The sequence below is a fragment of the Azolla caroliniana genome, unplaced genomic scaffold (assembly GCF_043228905.1).
Source record: "Azolla caroliniana isolate FFs.n. ecotype wild unplaced genomic scaffold, voAzoCaro1.0.p SCAF_6, whole genome shotgun sequence".
NCBI lineage: Eukaryota > Viridiplantae > Streptophyta > Polypodiopsida > Salviniales > Salviniaceae > Azolla > Azolla caroliniana.
In genome coordinates, this window is record NW_028230441.1 from 9,026,650 (window position 1) to 9,048,519 (window position 21,870).

The 21,870-nt window shown below is 38.9% G+C and overlaps 2 protein-coding genes and 1 pseudogene across 2 annotated transcripts; all 3 read left to right on the plus strand.

Annotated features, from left to right (window-relative positions):
• The first annotated feature begins 2,046 nt into the window (after positions 1-2,046).
• Positions 2,047-15,535, plus strand: LOC147863000 (tail-anchored protein insertion receptor WRB-like protein). Its single transcript, XM_087320886.1, has 7 exons — positions 2,047-2,249; positions 4,356-4,426; positions 4,495-4,565; positions 14,760-14,841; positions 14,938-14,990; positions 15,083-15,179; positions 15,256-15,535. The coding sequence occupies exons 1-6, from the start codon at positions 2,086-2,088 to the stop codon at positions 15,167-15,169; spliced, it is 528 nt and encodes a 175-aa protein (XP_087177012.1). The 5' UTR covers positions 2,047-2,085; the 3' UTR covers positions 15,170-15,179; positions 15,256-15,535.
• LOC147863001 (U2 spliceosomal RNA) lies at positions 4,683-4,871 on the plus strand (annotated as a pseudogene).
• A 2,392-nt stretch (positions 15,536-17,927) lies between the features above and the next one.
• LOC147863002 (cytochrome oxidase assembly protein) lies at positions 17,928-20,175 on the plus strand. Its single transcript, XM_087321918.1, has 2 exons — positions 17,928-17,973; positions 19,623-20,175. Exon 2 carries the CDS (start codon positions 19,626-19,628, stop codon positions 19,827-19,829), a length of 204 nt encoding a protein of 67 aa, XP_087178044.1. The 5' UTR covers positions 17,928-17,973; positions 19,623-19,625; the 3' UTR covers positions 19,830-20,175.
• Positions 20,176-21,870: the final 1,695 nt, after the last annotated feature.

Consider the following 21,870-nt stretch of genomic DNA (forward strand, 5'->3'; position numbering starts at 1 on the left):
AGAGATCATTTGGACGCTTTCACACTCTCATGGCCATTTCGTTCCTCCCTAGCGACACACCCCCAAGTGTCATGGGCCATATGGCCATCCCTCCCCTAAGGGATGGACAACTGTCTTCGACTCCAGATGTGGCGAGTGTCTCGTTCGTAACGCAATCAAGGGGCAGTTAGAAGAGTCCGAATATATTCTTTCCTATGCAAACCCGATTTATGCCTCTCTTATCCATCCCCGATTTGTAATCTCGGTACCTTTTGATCGCAATGATGTACGGTTGGACAATTGACAAACTCGGAGAACTCGAGTTACACGGAATAATTCTTTGCTTTCATCAAGTGCATAGTAATAGGGGTGTTGGCATTACACCAACTCTTGACTTTATATGAGTCCTTTTCCAATTGTTCGAGTATTCTCGAATAATCAATTCTCTAGCAGTCAGTACGATGGCACCTACCTATCGAGGTATGACTATTATCCATGCATACAGTGGCTTATGGGTTGTATAGCCCTTTGCCTAAAACATATAAACATGCATAGAGCATTGTCATTAACCATGTATTTAAGGGTAGGGAGGATAATGGATGTCGCGTCAAAGTAAGTGAATAAGAGAGTTGTTATGGTTAGTTGTAGTAGAGTTGGTTGCTTTTGATGAGAACTAAAGAAAATTCCCCTTTTTGTGTTTTGAAGACATGTTTGAAAGGCAAGTTCTTCGTCATGTCCACAAAAACATTATTCCTTTTCCCTTAGTGCCTTGTGTCCAACCATCACCTTATTGTTATTGTTACCCTATACACCATTAGTATCACCATTACAACATTGTTGTCATCATTCTAGCATTTGTCACTCTCATTATTATCATTGTCACAATGGTTTTGGTTGTGATGCTCCATCCTCACAATATAGCATGTAGGCCAATCATTAATTGTCATTTGTTTTCTTTGTCCATACATCACGTCGTCTAATGGTGTGAGATGTCTAATGATCTTAGGTTATAGGTTAGTTAGGTAAGACCAAATTGAATGACACGAGGTAAACCCTCCAAACTTACCCATAGAGTAACCTCTCTTATATACACATTGGCCTGGAACATGCTTGCTGAATAGTGGAAAAGGACTTGCAATACATATATCAAGGATGGTTGTTTATGGGTTGATGCGTACTCAAGAAAAATTCTATCTAAGGTTTATTTGAGATATCAATTACAATTGCATAAGGAGTCATGTGTTGAAGGTTAATTGAAAGTTTTGTATAAACCTGCTCATGTGGTAGTAGGAAAGGGAATATGATACAGATGAAGGGTTGGGTGTGATTACTTGTGGATGGATGCTTATCCATGATGACTTGCATCTTAAATTTTCATGAGATATAGATTGCAAATGCACAAGGAGTCATGAAGGAGCATCGAGTATTGATGAAGCTTAATTGAAAGCATTAGTTGTGACTCAAGAAGCAAACAAAATTTGCCCAAATTACATATTAGGTAGTATGGAGAAACCAATGAGTTATTGAAAGGAATACAAAAAATGGAGTGTTGACATTTAGATTGTCAACACCACACCATGAGAGTTTTCCAATTTCATGTACAATGTCACGTTGTGGGCCTCTCGATCAAGGAAATGGAACTTTTCTCCAGCCTTAGTTTTAATGAATGGAACGATGCGGCCCGCCTCGTTTTACCCGCAACAAGTGACTGTGTGCTTGCCTCATATACATTCAAAAAGACCCGCTTTACGTGCGGGGTCTCCTCTGGAAGGTGTGGTGGGGCAGGTAACTTTGGCCGAAGTTGTCATACATCCCCGATTCCGATTCCGATTCCGATTCCGCATCTGCTCTTTGCGGTAGAATGATGGCACCTTAGCAAGGTGGTTTCCCTTTAGTAGCAAGTAAGCTCTTAATAGTAGTAGTAGCAACACCAACATTACTTTTGTGTGTGCAGTGTGCACTATGAGCGTGTGTTGGGGGGGGGGGACATAAATGTAATAAAAATATATAATACATACAAACTACACTGACTTAAGAGTGTGTGAGGAAAACGCTGGTTTTTCGATTTTATATGTATTTTTGGTGCTTCTTCTTCTGAACGTGGCGATGGAAGGCGTGGCCCCCCTAAGTTTCTTGCTGCTTCTGCTCCTTCATCTCAGCACCCATATTCTCGAAACCTCCCTGCGGAGGAAGAAGAAAATGAGCCTTGCCGAACAACACCTCGCATCAGAGATTAAAGATATACTTCGTCAGGTTAACTTATTAAACACGTAAGCTGTATCTCTATCGCTCTTTCTTGATTTTGTAGTGACTTTGATGTTTATCCACACTCTTTTTTGTGTGGGGATGGACCTCATTGTTATGGAATCCTGCCTCAGTGTATAGATCCCATTTATCCTTGAAACAGTAAGTGCGATGCTTTTTCTTTGAGTTAGAGCATGTTGTTGGTTATCATCCTACTTACATGACGTGCTATAGCTATAAACGAAATTCATCACATATCAGTTTAAAATGGTAAGACTTATTATTGTTTGCAACCTTCAGGTTCTGTGATGCTTTCTCTTTGAATTAGAGAATATTTTGGACAGCTTCACTTTCACATCAATGTCCATACACGAAATCATTGAGTTAATACATACATAATATGTTGCAATTAGATGCTTTGTCATCTTAAGCTTTTGAGTTAAAGTATAAAGGAATGAATCTCGTATTACATTCATTGTAAAAAGTTTATAGTTCGAAGTTTAAAGTTCATTGGCGATATAATATTCTCAATAAATAAAATTGGGGGAGGTAAGACTGTCAGTTTATCAGTGTATGCACACTGTCATAGGATGATGCAGTGTGGTATCACTGTCCTCTATAGTGAACCATCCAGGGGATCACACTTGATCTCAGAAAATGATATTCTGTTCCCTCTCATATAGCTAATGCCTTCTATTTGATTATCTACACATCCTTGGGTGCTCGATGGGCCAGCTGAATTATTTGCCCAACTACTATCCCACTATCTGATATTGGTTGTAATGCTCGTGTTAAGATATCTTTGCAGGTCTCTAGTAGAAGTCAATCATTATCCTGAAGAAAATTGTATTGATAGGAGTCTATCTTTGTTCCCAATTCTTGTGAAGGCTTGATTGATGCCCTTTTGCTTTCTTGCTAAATGAGGTCTGCATTGATGACTTTGCCAATATTAGAGGGAGTAAGTGTGAGGGATGTTGAAACTATGTACCTCAAACCATAATGCCATTTGGTCATGCCAACATAAAGAATTTCCCTTACATGTAACTATCTGGTAGCTATGGGTTTGGTTTCGGCTCAAACCAAACCAAACTGTTAAGTCATGTTTTAAGGGCTTATTGGTTCCAAAATAATTAAATGGTTTGGTTTGGATTATTAATAAATGGTTTAGTTTTAGTTTGGTTTGGTTCTAAAACTCGGGTTTATTGGTTTATAGGTTTATGTGGTTTTGTTTAAATGTTTGTTGGTTTTTGGTTAACTACTATTTTCTTAATGGTTTTTTAATGTAATGGTTTAATTAAAGTTTTTTTTATTAATTAAACTTAAGTGCTTATTTAATTTAATGTATTTTTGTTTATTTAGTAGTTTGACATAAACACTTAGGTTTGGTTCTAAAACTCGGGTTTATTGGTTTATAGGTTTATGTGGTTTTGTTTAAATGTTTGTTGGTTTTTGGTTAACTACTATTTTCTTAATGGTTTTTTAATGTAATGGTTTAATTAAAGTTTTTTTTATTAATTAAACTTAAGTGCTTATTTAATTTAATGTATTTTTGTTTATTTAGTAGTTTGACATAAACACTTAGGTTTAAATTTCTTTAGTAAATGGTTCGGTTTGGTTTACTTTTCTTAAATTGTTTGATTTAAATGGCTTGAGAGTTCATAAACGGTTTGGTTTGATTTTTGTTTTATATAAATGCTTTGGTTCAGTTTGGTTCGGTTTCAAGGCAAAGAAACCAAACCAAACCGAATCCAGAAGAATCTAGAGCTGACTAACAATCAATGTTGAGGAAGCTCTTATAAACAATTATACTACAGAGAAAGGACACCATATTGAGTTGAGAATCTACCTGTGCATCATCTCAGCCTGATAAACTTGTGATTTTTTGGTCTGAATCATTTTATTTATCATGGATACAAAAGGTCTCCTCATTGATATCCACTGATTAGATATGCTTTGAGTGATCCCTTTTGGAGGCATGCCATTGAATAGACATGTTGATGGAAGCAAAGAAATCATTCAACAATTCTCAGGGATGCTTGTCGTAATGAATTTGTACTGATAGGCCATTAGGATTTGAGTGAAATGAATGTTTTGGATGTTGTATTTATAACTAAGCATTGCTATACTTTCAGGCCATCAACATTTGCAAAAGCAGCGAAGTTGAAAAGAATTGCTAATGCAAAAGAGAAGGAGCTTATACAGTGTATGTGTGATCTATTTAAGAACATTGTAACAGAATTTTAAGCTTCAAACTCACGTATTATCTAACAGTGAGACAAAGTCTTCGAAAAGGGAAACAATGGTTATTTTCATGGCAATCGCTTGTACCGAAGGGATTGAAGGTGTGTCTCTGTAACTCATTTGTATTTCAGGGCTTGTATGATGCACTATATGCATAGAAAAAAGCAAACAAGTCGTCCTTAGTTTACCTTAATATAACTTTCAAATATGGTATATCCCTCTCTCTCTCTGCTTTTCAGCTAACATCAAGTGTAGGATCTGTTCTTGTCAGTTTAATATCTGATATGTGTCAATAGATTCACATGATTCAAACTTGTTTAACTAGGGCAGTTTCTATATGAGGCAAATTACTATATTTGGAACCTTTTTCCTCACAGGTCATATTTGATCTCCAAGGAAGATAATAAAATCTCCCCCACCAAGAGTCATTATGTCACAACCTACATACACTTATTTGCCATTGCCTCAAGTCATTGCTCACTCGTCCCCCTTACCACTCCTAAACCTTCTACCATGTTCACCACCTTTTCTTTTCTTTTTGGCCACAAACGGTTTCCTGCCTATCCCCCACTTGCTCCTCTGCTATTGTACAAACAGCTCCGCCACCTGCTCCTATAGTCTATTGTACATATACTAGATTGATAGTGTTGGTAAACTAATCTTGCTATCTTCAAATACCTTACGAATGTATGAAAGGCAACATCATGGGAAAAAAGGACGAACATTTAATGACTCCTCAACAAAATGCATCGAGGTTTGATTATCCCAAACATGAAAAACTCAAATGCAACCATTAATGCATTGGAACAGGAAATCTTTGTCCTTGAACAAGACAAAAAATATTTTTGAGCTGAATATAAAGCAATGAAGCTGATCATTGAACCCCACAAAGAGGAAAATTTATCCTCAATTTGAGAATATCAAAGTTGATTTGAAAAAAGGTGGTTGGAAATCATTATAGAGGAGATGTAGGTAGAACTTGCCCCAGCAAAAGAAGGTGAGCTCAATAACTTCGACAACATCAAAGTTAAATTCAAGAATGGTTTGAACTTATAGTCAAAAGAGCAATAAAAATAAAAATTGAAGCAAAGGAGTTTGGATGGGTATATATTGCTAGTGACGTGGACATTGAGTCACCTTGCATGTTTTAACTGGTCTTCTTTGATTATAGTGTGCTTGAGTTGGAGTCTTGTTGTACTTGTTTCTTAGGTACCTATACCTATCTAGACTCTTTTGGTTCAATGTCCACATTTATTTCATTCTTGGCTACTTCAGCCCAGCCTTTCTTTAATTCAGCTTCGATGTTGTCTAAATTATTGAGTTTTCTTTCGCTAGAGCGAGTTCTATCTTCACCTCTTTAATAAATTTTGTCTACCCCCTCCCTCTTTGTAACTTGGCTTTGATGTTTTTGAGTGAAGGGTTAAGTTTTCCCTTTGCGTTGGGGGAGACAATCACTTCCATTGCTTCGTATTCAACCTGAGGCTTTTGTTGTCTTTTTCAAGAATAGACATTTACCTTTCTAATCCATTAATGATAGTATCTGTGATTTTCTTGTTTGAAATAATCAAATCGCGAAGTGTTTTTTCAAGTTTCATTAAACGCGGATACATTTTTGGTTTTGTATTGTTGTTTATCATGTGTTCAAATAGTGTTTGTTAGTGAATGGTGGCAGGTTGAGGTCATCAATTCCATCAATCTAGCATATGTATAACAAACTATGGGAGAGAGTTATGGATCAACCCTTGCATATGGCAGCAGAATAAGTGGTGAGCTGTTGGGAATAAAGGGCCATTGTGCCTTTTATTAGTTTCATGGATGTTGTAAAGAATCTAACTCTAGTAGAGTAGAGTATTCGGAAGCGTAGTGTGTGTGAGAGAGAGAGGGAGTGAGTGTATAAGCAAGAGAAGGAATTATAGAGAATAACTAGAAAAATAATAAAACACACAGTAGGGGGATGACAGCTTATGCACTTAAGAGAGCTATATTAATTAACTAAAGATCATCAACAAAACAAAATGGGCAAAGGGGGTTTTATATACAAGTCCTCAAGGGACTGCCATATTAAACGTGTCGGTGGAATCTAACCAAGATATTCACTTGAGTACGATTTTTTCATAAGAATATCTAATATTCTTTGACATTAACACTCGACAACTACACGGATTACAATAAAGTGTGCTCACACATTTTTTCACACATCGTCCTTTTCTTCATAAGCACATGTTCACACAAGTTGAGCTTGATTCTCAATACGCCCCGTCAAGGTCAATTGTGTGTCCTCTTAAGGCTGGTTGTCTTGGTGTAGTTGAAGACCCAATTGCAGTTGGTTGGACTACTACTAGATCGTGGTTTTCCCATTGTTCCTATGTACTCGATCTTGATCTAGCAATGCTGATCTTGCCAATCGAAAATTTCGAGCTTCAAAAATTCTGGGCTTTGGAAAGTCTTCCTCTAACTTGCCGGGTCAAGTCGGATTAGATGTACCGGCCTACTTTGCCGATGGCGGGCTCACTCTTCCTCTTGTATGGTGCTGATTCTCCATGTTTTCCTTCGTCTTTGTATTTGTATTCTCCCCCAAGCTCAGCATATCGAGTGTCCTAAGGCTTAGATCCACTGAGAATTGCCGTAGCTTGTCCAGACCTAGCGCCTTAGTGAAAATATCAGCCGCTTACATGTTGGTGCCAACGTAGTGGAGGTCAATGTCGTCGGCCAATATGCGCTCACAGATGTAATGATAGTGCACCTCGATGTGCTTAGTCCGGGCGTGAAACACCGTATTCTTTGCAAGCTGGATGTTGCTGAGATTATTGCAGTGGATCAATATTGGCTTGTTCACCAATTTGTTGAAGTCTTTCAGCAGTCTTTTAAGCCATACAGTTTCACAAGCAGCTACAACTGCAGCCCTATACTCCGCCTCAGTGCTCGATAGGGCGACTATTGGTTGTTTCTTGCTGCTCCAAGAGATTGCTCCACTACCGAGTGAAAACATAAATCTCGAACTGGATCTCCTATCAGATGCATTGCCCGCCCAATTAGCATCTGTGAAGCCTTCAAGTCGAAGTGGTATTGCATGCTTATAGAAGATACCATAATCAAGTGTTCCACTAACATAACATAACACTCGCTTAGCACAATCCATGTGAGTGTCGCAGGGAAGCCCGACCGGATAGTTGAGGTTTGGTCGGGTGATAGTTAGGTAGATAAGACTCCTGATTATTTGGCGATATTGTGTCGGCTCGCAAAATTTGCCAGAATATGCAGTTAGCTTCATATTTCGATCAAGGGGTGTTGAGATGGACTTACACTCAGTCATTCTGAACTTGTAGAGCAAGTTCAACACATAGTGTCGTTGTGAGAGTTGCAACCCTTCTGGAGTTTGAATGATCTCGATGCCGAGAAAATAATGTAAGTCATTCAGATCCTTCATCTTGAACTTCTCTAAAAGCAACTTTTTAATCTTTTGTGTCTCGGTGAGGCTTTCTCCACCGATGACAAGGTCATCCACATACAAGATAAAGAAGATGGGGCTTTTGGGATTGTTCCGAACATACAACGAGTTATCAGATTTTGACATCCGGAAGCCAATGTTGTGAAGATATGATGTGATCTTTGAATGCCATGCTCTTGGGGCTTGCTTCAATCCATAGAGTGGCTTCTTCGATCGGCAAACTGCATGTGGATGTTTTTGTTTGATTCGAAGCCAGGTGGTTGCATCATGTAAACTTCCTCCTCGAGCTCACCTTGGAGGAATGCATTGTTCACATCCATTTGATGCAAGTGCCACCCTTTTGCTGCTGCTAGTTTTTCCTCATAGTCTATGCCATGGGTTTGAGCATACCCTTTGGCGACTAGCCGAGCCTTGAACCGATTGACCGTGCCATCCGTATTATGCTTTATCTTGATTTCAGAGGATGGGACTAAATCCCAAGTATCATTGTCAAACGATGCACGCATCTCCTCCCTCATTGCCTCGATCCACCGGGGAACTTGGGCAGCTTCTTTGTAAATCTCGGCTTCTTGGTCTGCTATGATCTTCATCATGAATGCATAGTGGTGGGCCATGTACTCATTGTACCCGAACCTAACTATCGGGCTCTTTTGTCGGTTCGATTGATGTAGTTTTCCTTTGGTCACTTCCGGGGCCTTCTTCATTTCATACCTGCTGTCGAACGATCGGGGTGAATGATCCGAGTCTTCACTAGATGTCATGTCCTTGGCCTCTTGCTCAGGCATCTTGCCCTTTTTTACTTTCTACGGGTGTAGCACCAAGGTGACAGCACATCAGAGGTTTCTTCATGCTGTGCAAGACTCTGATTGCTGGATGACACCTCAGTTCTAGTCAGCTGGAGTGTGGGCAGACTCTTTGCTGGTTCTCCATCCATAATGGTCGTTAGCATCTCTTTTTCTTCACTCAGAGAATCTGCTCTAGATCTGCTTGTTTCGAGCACAGTGGGGGTCAGTGATGTTGGGCCATACCGTGATGTCACCTCATCAAATACCACATCTTGGCTTTCTTGTGACTGTCGAGTGATGGGGTTAAAACACTTATAACCCTTTTGCTCAAGTGAGTAACCGACGAGGATCATCTTCTTCGATTTTGGGTCAAGCTTTCTCCGCTTCTTATCGGGGACATGCACAAATGCAATGCTGCCATAAACCTTCAAGTGCGAAAGGTCTGGCTTTGTCCCAAAATACTTCTCGTGAGGGGTGATGTCATGGACACCCTCGGTCGTGCACCTATTGATGAGACCTTTGCCCAATAGATCTTGGGCATGTTCTTCTCCTGCAGCATGGCATGGGCCATCTCAAGAATTGTGCGATTCTTCCACTCAGCAACACCATTTTCTTGTGGTGTGTACCGGCAAGAGAATTCCCGACGAATTCCCTTCTCTTCTAGAAAGTCCTTGAACTCGGTTGAGAAGTATTCTTGGCCACCATCAGACCTAAGCATCATATCTTGCGATTTGTCTCATTTTCCACGCGATTCTTTAACTTGAGAAAGTGGGAGAAGACCTCACTTTTCGACTTCATCGGGCATATCCAGGTATGCCGCAAATAGTTGTCAATGAAGGTAACGAAGTACCTACACCCACCGATTGTCGTTGTTTGAGCTGGGCCCCATACATCTGAGTGGATGACGTCCAACAAGCCTTTACTCACATTTCTTTCGCTTAGGAATGGATGCTTATGTTGCTTGCCTAGTTGGCACGCCTCACATACATTATCAGGATGTTTCGAAGTAAATGATGGCAGTCCGCGCACATCCCCTTTTGTGCCACAACTCAATATCAGACTCAGCCTTGAGTCCCTTTGCATACATTGCTGTGTTCACCTCAGTCGCATCATGCGACCGTCTCTTCTTGCATGAGCGATAAGTTGGCCCTTATCCTCGATGAAGCAACCTTCCTGGTTGAATCGTACTTGCATTCCTTGCTCGACAATTTGGCTAACCGAGACCAAATTCTTTGTGATTGTTGGGACATGCAGTACATCCTTCATATAGCCCTTGTTTTCATGATTGTTAAGGGCCACATCTCCAATGTGCTCAATCATGTGTGTTTAGTCATCACCGATCTCCACCACGCCGGGTCTCTCGGGTTCCCTCAAATTCATGAACCATTCTTGATGACTTGTCATGTGATTTGAGGCACCTGAGTCCATGAAACAGACATCATCAGGGTGGGAAACACTTGTTATCATGCTATTCGCCCGGTGTTGCATAACAAACATCGGTCCTTTGTTTTCTAGGTCAGCCATCACAGCATAGTTTGTTTGCTGCCAGGGTGAGGCAGCTGAGTCATTCTTCTTCTTCCGACACTCAGCTTCAAAGTGGCCAGGCTTTCCACAATACCAGCACTCAGTTTACTGGTTCTGCCTGGTTGATGCAGGCTGGTGGAAGCTCCCCTTTTTGCCGGAATTCCCTCGGTTGCTTCGACCTTCTTGCTGCCTGGAATTAAACTGTTGTGGACGTCGTCCACCTCTTCCTCGGCTATTCCTCCCCCGATTTCCATGACCATGGCCGTGACCTCGACCGAGATCATCATGTGTATATAGCATCTGCCCATCAGATGCCGTTCTTTTCGACCGTGTATGGTTCTCCTCAACCATTAGCATGGATTGCAAGTCGAAAAAGCTTGGGGTTCTCCTTTGTTGTTATGGCAGTTCGAAATGAGACATATTTTTGTGCGAGGCCGCCAAGGCAGATATGCACCATCTCGTCATCATCAACTACGACATTGATGGAGCCAAGTGAATTGCATAAGTCTTTGATCCGGAGGGTATAGTCCGTCATGGACATATCCCCCTGCCGAATATTGTTCAACTCCTACTGGAGTCGAAGGTTTCTCGCTGTGGTTGAAGCTGCGAAAATCTTCTTCAAGTTTGTGTGTGTGTGTCTCAATATAAAGTAAGAATGCCTATTGATCGTATCCAACCTTATCTCATTACCAATATGAGCAGTAATGCTCGTAGAGCCCTTAAACTACTTTGCACTCGATCTCACAAGTTAGGTATTGAAGTTGCATCATGGTATCAAAATGTAACTAATTTGAAGACACGCAAAGTATGCAATGAAGGCATGGTAGAGGATGAATGTCACTTGATCTTGACATGCTTGACATATAGTGCAATTCGTTCAAGATATGCTGACATACTAAGAGGGAGTGATAACTTAAGTGCCATATTTAAGACACCATCGAGAAGGTTGAGCTCATATGTGTATGCTTTATTCACATATAGAGACTTTGTGCTTCAATGTATGAATACCCCTTCTTAGGAAGGAGACGCATATCAAGAACACATGAATACTTTGGTCCCATAGGTCAAAATTGGCCTCTTTATGGACAATAAAAATTCTAATTCTAATTCTAATTCTTTGTGCCTGTCTGTGTGTGTGTGTGGTTCAGTGGTGTCTTGATTTGCTATCAGCTCCCTTCAAGCTGGTGTTAGAGCAAGTTACAGTTAGCTTGATAGGTCACGTTTGTAGAGCAATTTACAATCAGCATGACAGGCCCAATTTTCAGTGTAGGTGATAGTCAGCACGACAGGTCATGTTTTCAGTGCAAACGATAGTCAGCATGGTAGGTCACATTTTCAGAGAAGACGACGATTAGTGCACCTCATTATAGGTTAGTGTAGGCAGGAGATGGGCTGTGCTGCATTCATCATATTGCCCTCATAGGTTCTTTGCAAGCAAATTCCTTACACATTTACAAGTGTTCGTGGGGTTTGGGCTTGCATTTGCTGAATTTTTGGTCATTTTCCATTCTCTATAAATTATGGTTGGTAGTAGTGATAGCAACCATCTCATGCACATCAAGAAGCTTGAGGGTGCACACAATTTTGTTGTGTGGCAAAATCAGTGCTATAATATCCTATTGTAGAATCAAGCAAAGCCGATTGAGGTAAAGCCTATAGATATGAACCAGGATGATTGAGAGGAGTGGAATGAGCTTGCACATTTGACTATTGAGCCACAATATCCAATTGTAGAATTAGGCAAAGCCAATCGAGGTAAAGCCTATAGATATGAACCAAGATGATTGGGAGGAGTTGAATGAGCTTGCACATTTGACCATTGAGTGATCAGTCTCTAATGCCTTGTTGTTTAACATTGAACGTTTGGACTTTGGCTATGCAATCTGGACTAGACTCCAAGAATTGTATGCCCAGAAGAGTGCAACACATCTGATAGGAGATTTATGTTTTCACTTGACAACGGAGCAATCTCTTGGAGCAGCACGGAACAGCCAACAATGCGAAGACCACTAACCAAACATCTCATCTACTAAGCAATGTGGCCACCAAAATTCCAGTCGAGCCCAATGAGACCCAACGAAGATGTATGCTGGCCATGCTGTCCGATGGAACAACAAGGATGCACTTACAAGCAATTGAAAAAACGCAAAACATTACAATGTTGGGGCCACAAACCATGCATAGTCAAGCACACATTGAAGATAAAGCAAAGGAGATTTCCTAAACTCGGCCTTCAAGGCCCACTCATGTTGGCATAGCAGTGTAGGGAAGCAATCATAGTTGTGTGCGAAGCTGTATGGCTTAAAAGACTGCAGAAAGACTTCAACGAATTGGTGAACAAGCTTATATTGATCCACTGTGATAATCTCAGCAGCATCCAACTCGCAAAGATTCCGGTGTTTCACGCCTATACTAAGCACATCGAGGTGCAATATTATTATATCCGTGAGCGCATATTGGCCGGAGACATCGACCTCCAATACATCGGCACCAACGAGCAAGTGGCTGATATTTTCACAAAACTAGGTTTTGACAAGTTGCGGCAGTTCTCGGTGGATCTAGGCCTTTGACTACTGATATGCTGAGCTTGGGGGGGAGTATAGGTACAAAGACAAAGGAACACATGGAGAATCAGCACCACAAAAGAGGAAGAGTGAGACTGGCATTGACAAAGTAAGCCTGACACATCTAATTTGAGTTGACCTGACAAGTTGGAGGAAGACTTTTCAAAGCCCAGAATTTTTTATGTAAGAGATAAGCCCGACCTTGTTCGCACCCTTGACAAGCTTGAAATTTTAGATCGGCAAGATCAACCTTGCCATATCAAGATCGAGTACATAGAAGCAATGGGAAAATTGCGGTTTAGTAGCTTGAGCAACTGTGACTGAGTCTTCAACTACACCAAGACAACAAAGCTTAAGAGGACAAACAATTGACCTTGAGGGGGCATGTTAAGAATCAAGCTCAACTTGTGTGAACATGAGCTTATGAAGAAAAGCACAATGTTTGAAAAAGTGCATGATCACACTTTATTGTAATCCGTGTAGTTGTCAATTATGAATGTGGTCAAAGAATATATGATATTCTTATGACAGAATTGTACTCGAGTAGATATCTTGATTAGATTCCACCAACCACATTTAGTGTGGCAGTTCCTTGAGGACTTATATATAAAACCCCCTTGGCCCATTGTTTTTAGTTGATTAACATAGTTTTCTCTTCGGTGCATATGTTGTCATCCCCATATCGTCTATTTTATTATGTCTGGTTATTCTTCTCTTGCTCACACACCCACTCACACACACGCACTACACTTCTGCAAACCCAACTCTCGGAGAGTTAGATTCTTTACAAGAACCATTTTGGGCTTGGTTGTAGCTGAAGATATGGAGCTCTTACAGATGGATGTAAAAACTGCTGTTTTACATGGTTATCTGCATGAAGACATATATATGCAGCAGCCAGATGGATTTGCTGGAAAAGGCAAAGATAAGATGGACTGTAAGCTCGTAACGAGTTTGTGTGGGTTGAAACAAGCACCAAAAGAATGGTATCATAAATTTGACACATTTATGCAGTCTCAAGGTTTTCACAGAAGTCAAGTTGATCACTGCTTGTATACCAAGAAGGCAGCAGATGGCAGCTGATTATCTTGGTTTTGTATGTTGATGACATGCTGATTGCAGGCAGGGACACTTATGCCTTTTATTCGTTGAAGCAAAGTCTTCATGACAACTTGCATATGAAGGATCTTGGTGATGCAAATCACATCCTTGGCATGCGAATACTCAGAAATTGGTCAAAAGGATTACTCTCTCTATGTCAGCAGGAGTATCTCAGCAAGGCTTTGCAGCTTCTGTATGTGAAACTCGATGCAGAAGACAGTTCTACATCTGATGATAAAAGGTTGGAATGGCCAAGATTCCATATGCTTAGCTGTTGGCAGTTTGATGTATGCCTTGATTGCTACACCTCCTGGCATTGCTTTTGAATGGTTAGCAGGTACATGGCAAACCCTGGAAAAAAGCATTGGGAAGAAGTGAAAGGTATTATGAGATACCTTCCTAATAACTTGATATGACTTTCAAATATGGCGTGATGTAATTCATATATATCGATAGGAAGCATGCAGCAGCCTCAAAACTGCATAAGGAGTGCTGTACCATAGATACATTATGATAAGAGCTACTGTGAAATGGTAATTATGGGATTTACCCAATTTATTGCTTCCTTGGAGTGCTTCCTCATCCGAATTTCTGCAATACTGTATCGTGGATCAGAAATGATAAGATCAACTATAACACGATTGATTGCATCGCAAAACTGGCAAATTGTTCAGAATTTTGGGAAAATAGACTAAGAAAAACTTAGATGCAAAAGAGTTTTGGGTTAGTACAAAAGATTTGTTTGAAACAGTAAAGGAATATTGAATTTTGTTTGTCATATGCGAATAATGGCATGATATGTCTTTGTATGTTTTTAGTAGCATTTTTAAATGCTCAGTTTCAAATATTTAAATAAAAGCATGTTCTTTTCAGGCATTCACTTACCTGGTGTTAGTATACTGGTTTTGGGGGTATCCTGTATCAGTTATTCCTTCTCACTTTATTTATCCTTTTGGTAATGTACACACACACTTATATCATATTTTTCCTTGAATTGTCATTGTTTTTGAAACTAAACAATCATGTCTTGCTGGTTCATTATTGATTGCAGATAAAGCTTTAACATGGAGAAATTACAGCCCACAAAACCGCGAGAGTATCAAGGTGAAGTCATCGTATTTATATATGTATGATATTTATATATATGTACATATGATTATGTTTTGACATCAGTAATGCATTATTAATTTCTGCAGATAGGCATCTTACCTTGGTTGGTTGTATGCACTAAAGTGTGCATATTCCTAACAAAGAAGGTTAATTCTATGAAGTTCAGTCATTAGAGAATTGGAGGTTTATACAAATACCTTTGCATTCTAGTTTCCTCCTGTGTGTTCAAATGCTAAAATTTTCTTTTAATGATATGCAGGTCAGGTGTACCAGGCTGTTTTTAATCATATAGAGTAATGAGTCAAAATTCATTATTGCTTGTGTATTGAACGTTGTTTGATTGATCTTCATATCAATTTTCTTTCTCTTACTTGTGTACCCATTTTTTTGATATTAGACTATGCATTTTATAATTACATGCTGCATGTTTAAGGATTTGCTTTTCATTGAAAGAAACCCTGAAAGAAAAGCAGAGATGCATTCAAAACAAAATTGGTACCAGAAATAGTGAAGTATTATATTTCAATATTTCAGCTGAACTTTGCTGTGGCAATTCAACGGTTGCAAAACAATTGGTATGGGGCTCATTGCTGTCAGTGAGGATTATTTGATAAAAATAAGTTTCTTTGTAGAACTTAAAGGGTGTTCCTTTGTGGGATATGTTCTTTGACGGTAGGATTAATTTTGTATGTTAAAGGTAAATTGAGAGAAGAGGTAAGGACAATGTGCGTAAACTTCAATATGCTTAAGCTTCAGGATGCTCAGGATTAAATCACTTTCATAATTGGTAACAGACCAAAGAGAATGGGTGACATCCTAACTCTTAATTTTGATTGTGGAGTGATTTGTGATGTAAAACTCATTTCCTTATGTGTGGAATATGCTGCCCTGTCCCAAGTTAACTTTAGATGTCGCAATGTGTCACATGATTGATAGCTGCTCTCTTTCAGTTTAGTAATTTTCGTCAGCCTGACTTTCTTCAGAGTGGCAATGAAAAAATGCTCTTGGTTTGGATGTTGTGGCAACAGATATGCCCTTCAACGTAGGTATTTCTCTTTCTAGCATTTGAGCTTTTCTGAAACTTCTGCCCTCTTCTAGCTCAAATATGCTACATTTAATTTTGGCTAAAGTAAGTTTGGTTATTTGCTTAGGCCACTCACAACTAGATACTTGAACCTTTTAAGTTGTCATTTGTTGTACTAAGACGAATATACAAGAACATAAGCCAACAAGGTGCTTTTAGATGTCTAAAAAAGGCAATTAATTCATGCATAATCATGCGGGCAGAACTTAATTTGATTATATTGTGAACGATATCATGCATCAGATCTAAGCATAACCGAAGAATTGGGGGTTGCAAATCAGGTTGTCCTTCGTGCTCCATAACTTTGCTTATGGCACAAAGTGAAGAAGTGAGGCTCACAAACCGGGGTTACCTCCATGCTCTACGCATGTTTAGAGCAATAATAATGTAAAGAGGACAATTAATTCATACATAAAACTGCATGTCCACATGATTATTCAAACTGGACATGATAAATGTGAGTAAGATATGATGCATCGGATCCAAGGTAAACTAAAGAACCAAGGCACACAAATTCGTGTAAGCTCTATATTCCACAACTCCACTTTTTGGTTAGGGAACATAATGCTGGATAAAAATTAGGATGAACAAAAGTATGATATATGTCAACTCTAGAACAAGCAAATTTGAAGTTATCACTTGTAAATTGTACTTACGTAAGAAAAATAAACAAAAGATGATGCATGAGGTCTAAGGGAAACAAAAGAATTGAGGCACACAAATTGGTGTAAGCTCTATGCTACACAACTTCACTTTTTTCTTAGGCCACATAACGATATATGTATAAAAATAAGACAAACAACAACATGATATATGTTATTTTACATGATATTCAAATAACAGCTCATTTTAAAGTTATCACTTGTAAATTGTACTTACATAAGAAAAACAAGGAAAGAAATTTGGAAATTTTGCCTCCTACCTATATTGGTACAGTTGTGCTATAAGTGTGTCATGAACAGTTATCACTTAGTTCACCATCAACTTTCGCAAATTGGTTGCATGTGCACAACAATTTCTATTTGATCCAGCTTATTCTCTTAACACATGTGATTTTACACACAAGAAAACATGCAATATTGGTAATGTATCAAATTATCATACTAGAGAAATCGTGGCATAATAGGGGTAGGAAAGGCAACACAAACCGTTCTTATCAAATGACAAGGTAATGAACAAAAGACCATTCATATGGAACCTAAAAAACTGTCATTAAGTACATATTCATCATCAATTAGGCCTCTTCACCTGTGTGGGATAGAGACAGGTTTATTCAATAAGCTTTAAGAATGAGCATTTACAGCAAAAATGTAGCTTGCAACACATACAAAAATATTTTGCATAACTGCTTGCTCCTATGTTATTCTGGAATCTACATTTTTCATATCTATAGGAGAGTAAGGTAATAAATAGTGTTTAATGTAGATATAAGTAAAATAAATCTTGCAACCAGCTAGCCTTTGCACAAATTGGTTGAAGGAGCTGCAGCAACAACAATGAAACTATTAAAGTTGTCATCTATACACCTCTTGGGCATGCCAATTCACAACGTTGTTCTATCCTCCCCCCTGTGCTGGGTGAGCATGGAACCGAGGGCTATGGTTTAACGTATGATGATGAATCAAGGTAAAACATGGTTGCAACTTGCCAGATAGAGTGGGGAGGGTTCAACACGAAAGAAGAGGAATGTGTTTTTTGTCTCGCTAGGGCCTTAGGGGGATTGGGTTGGGTTGGGTTGGGTGCCCATGACCGTGTGAAAGCGCCCAAATCATCTCTCTCTCTCTCTCTCTCTCTCTCTCTCTATTGTGCAGCAGCTTCAGTGCAGACGCAGGACTCAGGAGAAGAAAGAAAGAAACCTTTGGGAGACAAATCCATTCTGCCGCTCTGCTACAGGTATTCCTTTTCCTTTTTGTAGCTTCTCTTTTTCTGCGTCGTTCTTTTTGGTTTGTAGGGTATGGTACTCTTTCTTTCTTTATTGGGGTTTGGTTCTGGTAATTTTATGGATGTTTTAGGGTTAGGACGGACCTGATTTTATTCTATTCCAAGCAATTAGGATCGGGTATTTTTTTTTTCTACTTTTGTCGGTACAGAGCTTAGATAGTTGGCCGTAGCAGTTACTTGATTTGGTTTCATGTATTGATACGGAGTTAGGAAAGCACATATTCAAAGAGATCTTCTGTATATATTTGGCCCCGAGTAGAGGATTTATTTGGTTTTTGTATCTATGACCAGCTGAAAAAATACACATATTCAGCTTTTCAAGAGACCTGGCCCGACAAATCATCCCATATAAAACAAATCTTCCCCTTGGGAGATTTGGCGGTTAAATTATTCTCTCATAACCATCAGGTTCCTATAATAACACCCTTATTTTGGTATTAATAATTTTTTGCTGATGCTGAGTGAGTATTATGGAAAAAGTCTTTTTCTATGATGGAAATCCAAATAAGGCATTCAACAGTATCCCATTAAAGATCAAGTCTCCCTGTTGGTTATAATCTTGTTACGTACACAAGCTTGACTTTCCATCTACATCCATGTAATGTGAGAGCACCTCTTATAATTGTTCTTGATCGTATTGGGTCAATCATTCCTCATTTAGCCATGCCTGATGATCCCCCAAGCCTAGCACCTAGGTGAGGCAACAAAGGTAGGTGTGGCAAATTTTCCCTTGGGGTTATTCTTTGTGCTCAAGTGGGCGATTTAGGTTGTTCAACTATGGGTCTCTGACCAATCCTCTCGTAATCACCACCAGTTGTCCTGATCATTTATGGGGATCATTGGTAATCACCATTTTATTGTGAGCTACACTGGTTTAGGTCCTGGCATTCATGATCCGTGTGATGACTTTGGGATGTGGGGCCATGGTTCTTTCTATTCTCCTTTAAGGCGCTTCTGGTGGGGGTATGTATGGCACCACCTCTCCTGGGTTGGTGGCTGCACTGGTAGGCATTTGGAGTCACATCTTGGGCTTCTCAAGGATCGCATCAACGTTTCTTAAAAATTGTGGCTCATTTTTCTGTTTCCAGTTCCTTGGCTACACAGACATTCTGCCTTAATCCTTGTACCTGCCATAGACACAAAAAACGTGTGCTGGTTTTTGCATATATTGTACAAATTACATTAGTATAAAATGTTCCATCCCAGAGAGAGAGAGAGAGAGAGGGAGAGAGAGAGAGAGAGAGAGAGAGAGGGATGCCCATAAACCTTAGGTGCCTTAACCTAGTTTGTTAACCCAACAATCTTAGATACCCATCTCTAATGAAAGGCACTGGCCTCATGAAAATCTTTGGCCCTTATTCTCTTAATTCCCTTATATTCAAAGGTGTTCTTTTTGGGATGGTCTTAAATCCTTAAGCTCCCTTACACCATTGATAGTGAAGGGAAGGGAATATGTCCACTGACATTTGTTTTGTATTTGTACATACAAACACCAAGTGGTTAGCATTGTTTTATTGGGCATTCACTTGTTTATGAGGGATTGGGAACTGTCACTTCGGAAGGCCTGTAAAGCATCTTAAAATTCATATACTGTTTTTCAGCAAATGACTGGTTTGAGACTTCCAAAGTTTTCCCGGATGCAAGTGAAGAACTTTGTGGTTGCAAGCAGCCTTACCATGTTTGTTGGAGGAGTATATCTATACACAATGAAGGCCGTAGGTGGGTCAGATGAAATGGAGGTCGCAATAGAACAATTTGAGAAGGAAAAGTCTGTTAAATTACAGCAAGATACAGCTACTCAATCATAGGGCGGAAAGTATTGGCACATGGTCTTTACTATCTTAATTAAGTTTAATGTGATGGAAAAGGGTGCTATAATCAAGTGAATATAATCCAGTGAAAAAGGCTACCTTGTTGCCTACTCTCTGGTTTCAAATATAGAGTCTTGCTCAGATTGCTGCAAAGGATGTGTCATTATTGATGTGAGAACCCATTCTCTATTCCAAATTCATTGTGCTGTTTTTTGGTTCATATTTTGTAAAAGAAAAACAAATTTGGATATTCTAGTTGATGAACCTGATACACATGAAGTATGTATTAACTTTGATTAATAATTAACAAAAATAATACAGAGAGAATTTGATGCGAGAGAAATTAAGTCTCTTTTCAAAGGATCAAATATATTCTTTTGGCAAAAGCAGTAATGTTAGATTGTATTTGAAGGGCAGTAATTTTCAAGTTTGAGGAGGGGAGAGTATTGATTTAGAGTTTTATGCTAATGAGTGGTCTTCCCTATAGCGATACTGCATAAACAGTAGGATGATTGATGAGTTGATATGGAAGAACTTGAAAGTTGACACATGACAGTGAAAAAAAAGCTTCAATAACTAGAAATTTTACTTGTCTTTCTGTATTCAGATTGCTTTTTATTTGAACCCCAATGGATTCTTTTCTGCTTCTGTGTTTTGAGTATATTTCTAAATGATATTATGGCAGAGAACTATTCATAGATTCACAAAAAAGTGAAAAGTGCAAATATATACCAATATAATCATAGGAATTTGCGAGAAAAGTAATGAACAGATAAGTACCAACCATCAAATTTTTTTCGCAAATACTCAGTTACAGAGGAATTGGAAATCAGAGCATCACTAATTCTTGCTGGGACTAATTAATAATTGGGAAAAGTTCCAGGATACCCTTGGAAGTTCGTCTATTTACCAGAATGCCCCTGGAAGTTCCAAATTTACCAAACTACCCCAATGTCCAAAAACTTACACCTAATAAAGTAATTAAACGCTCAAATCTGTGGTAAACAGGGTTAGTTTGGGTCCATTTCTTCCATCTTTGATAAATAGGGCTTGTTGTTTTGAGTGTATAATTACTTTATAAAGTGTAATTTTTTGGACATAGGGGTAGTTTGGTAAATTTGGAACTTCCAAGGGCATTTTGGTAAATAGACGAACTTCTAGGGGTATCCTTGTACGTTTCCCTTAATAATTTGACATCTATTTTTGCATAGTTATGTCCTTCATAGCATAATTAATCATAACTACATGCTACTTTTGTTTATAAATGAGATAGCTTTGATTTTTAAGTACTTGCAAGCGGTAGGAACTTTTTAATTATCAGTCAATGATCAAATTTTGATAATAATCAACTTTGTGAAAATGGATTGTTGATGTAATTTCCATGACTTTTTGACAAATTTCCATTATTATATTTGTATATTGGTAATTCTTTCTAAATTGTAACTATTGAGACCCTAAAATTGTTTTTGTCTTACTTGGAGAGGGCTTTCACATTATTCTTGAATTCCACAAACCTAAAATCTAGCATGTTAATCCATTTTGATCTTCTCTCTTGGCAAAAATACAGGTATTATAAGTGTTGTAAGAGCTTTGCTAGGAAGTTGTGTTTAATGCAATGATGGCTAAAATGGTTGTCACTAAAAAAGATGAACCTTAATGAGTTTCAAATATGTAGTTTAGCACTAATACCATTCATCTATGCTATAACAAAATTAGGCCATGCATATTTCAAAGCCAAGCAAACCTCAAATCAAGCACAATCTATGAGCCTTGTTCTTCTATTGCACCAAACAAACTTAAGTTTTTTATACTTCAATTTAGGGTTAACCAAGCCCAATCAACCTAGGGGAATTGGTTTCGGCAAGCACCCTTTCTTTGGTGTTGGTGATTCATGCCTCACAATGAATGTTGAAGCCATCCTCTACAAATAATTGAATGTTGTTGGATGATGATTTTTTTAGAGGAAAGATTTGCTAACACTTTGAAGGGATCTTGAAGGGTCTATTGACATTGAAAATTTGAGTTAGGGAGCAATAAC

Coding starts and splice junctions, on each gene's coding strand:
- LOC147863000 (XM_087320886.1), top strand. CDS start 2,086: ATGGAAGGCGTGGCCCCCCTAAGTTTCTTGCTGCTTCTGCTCCTTCAT. Junction 2,250..4,355: donor CAGGTTAACTTATTAAACAC/GTAAGCTGTATC, acceptor CTATACTTTCAG/GCCATCAACATTTGCAAAAG. Junction 4,566..14,759: donor TTGTACCGAAGGGATTGAAG/GTGTGTCTCTGT, acceptor TGTTCTTTTCAG/GCATTCACTTACCTGGTGTT.
- LOC147863002 (XM_087321918.1), top strand. CDS start 19,626: ATGACTGGTTTGAGACTTCCAAAGTTTTCCCGGATGCAAGTGAAGAAC.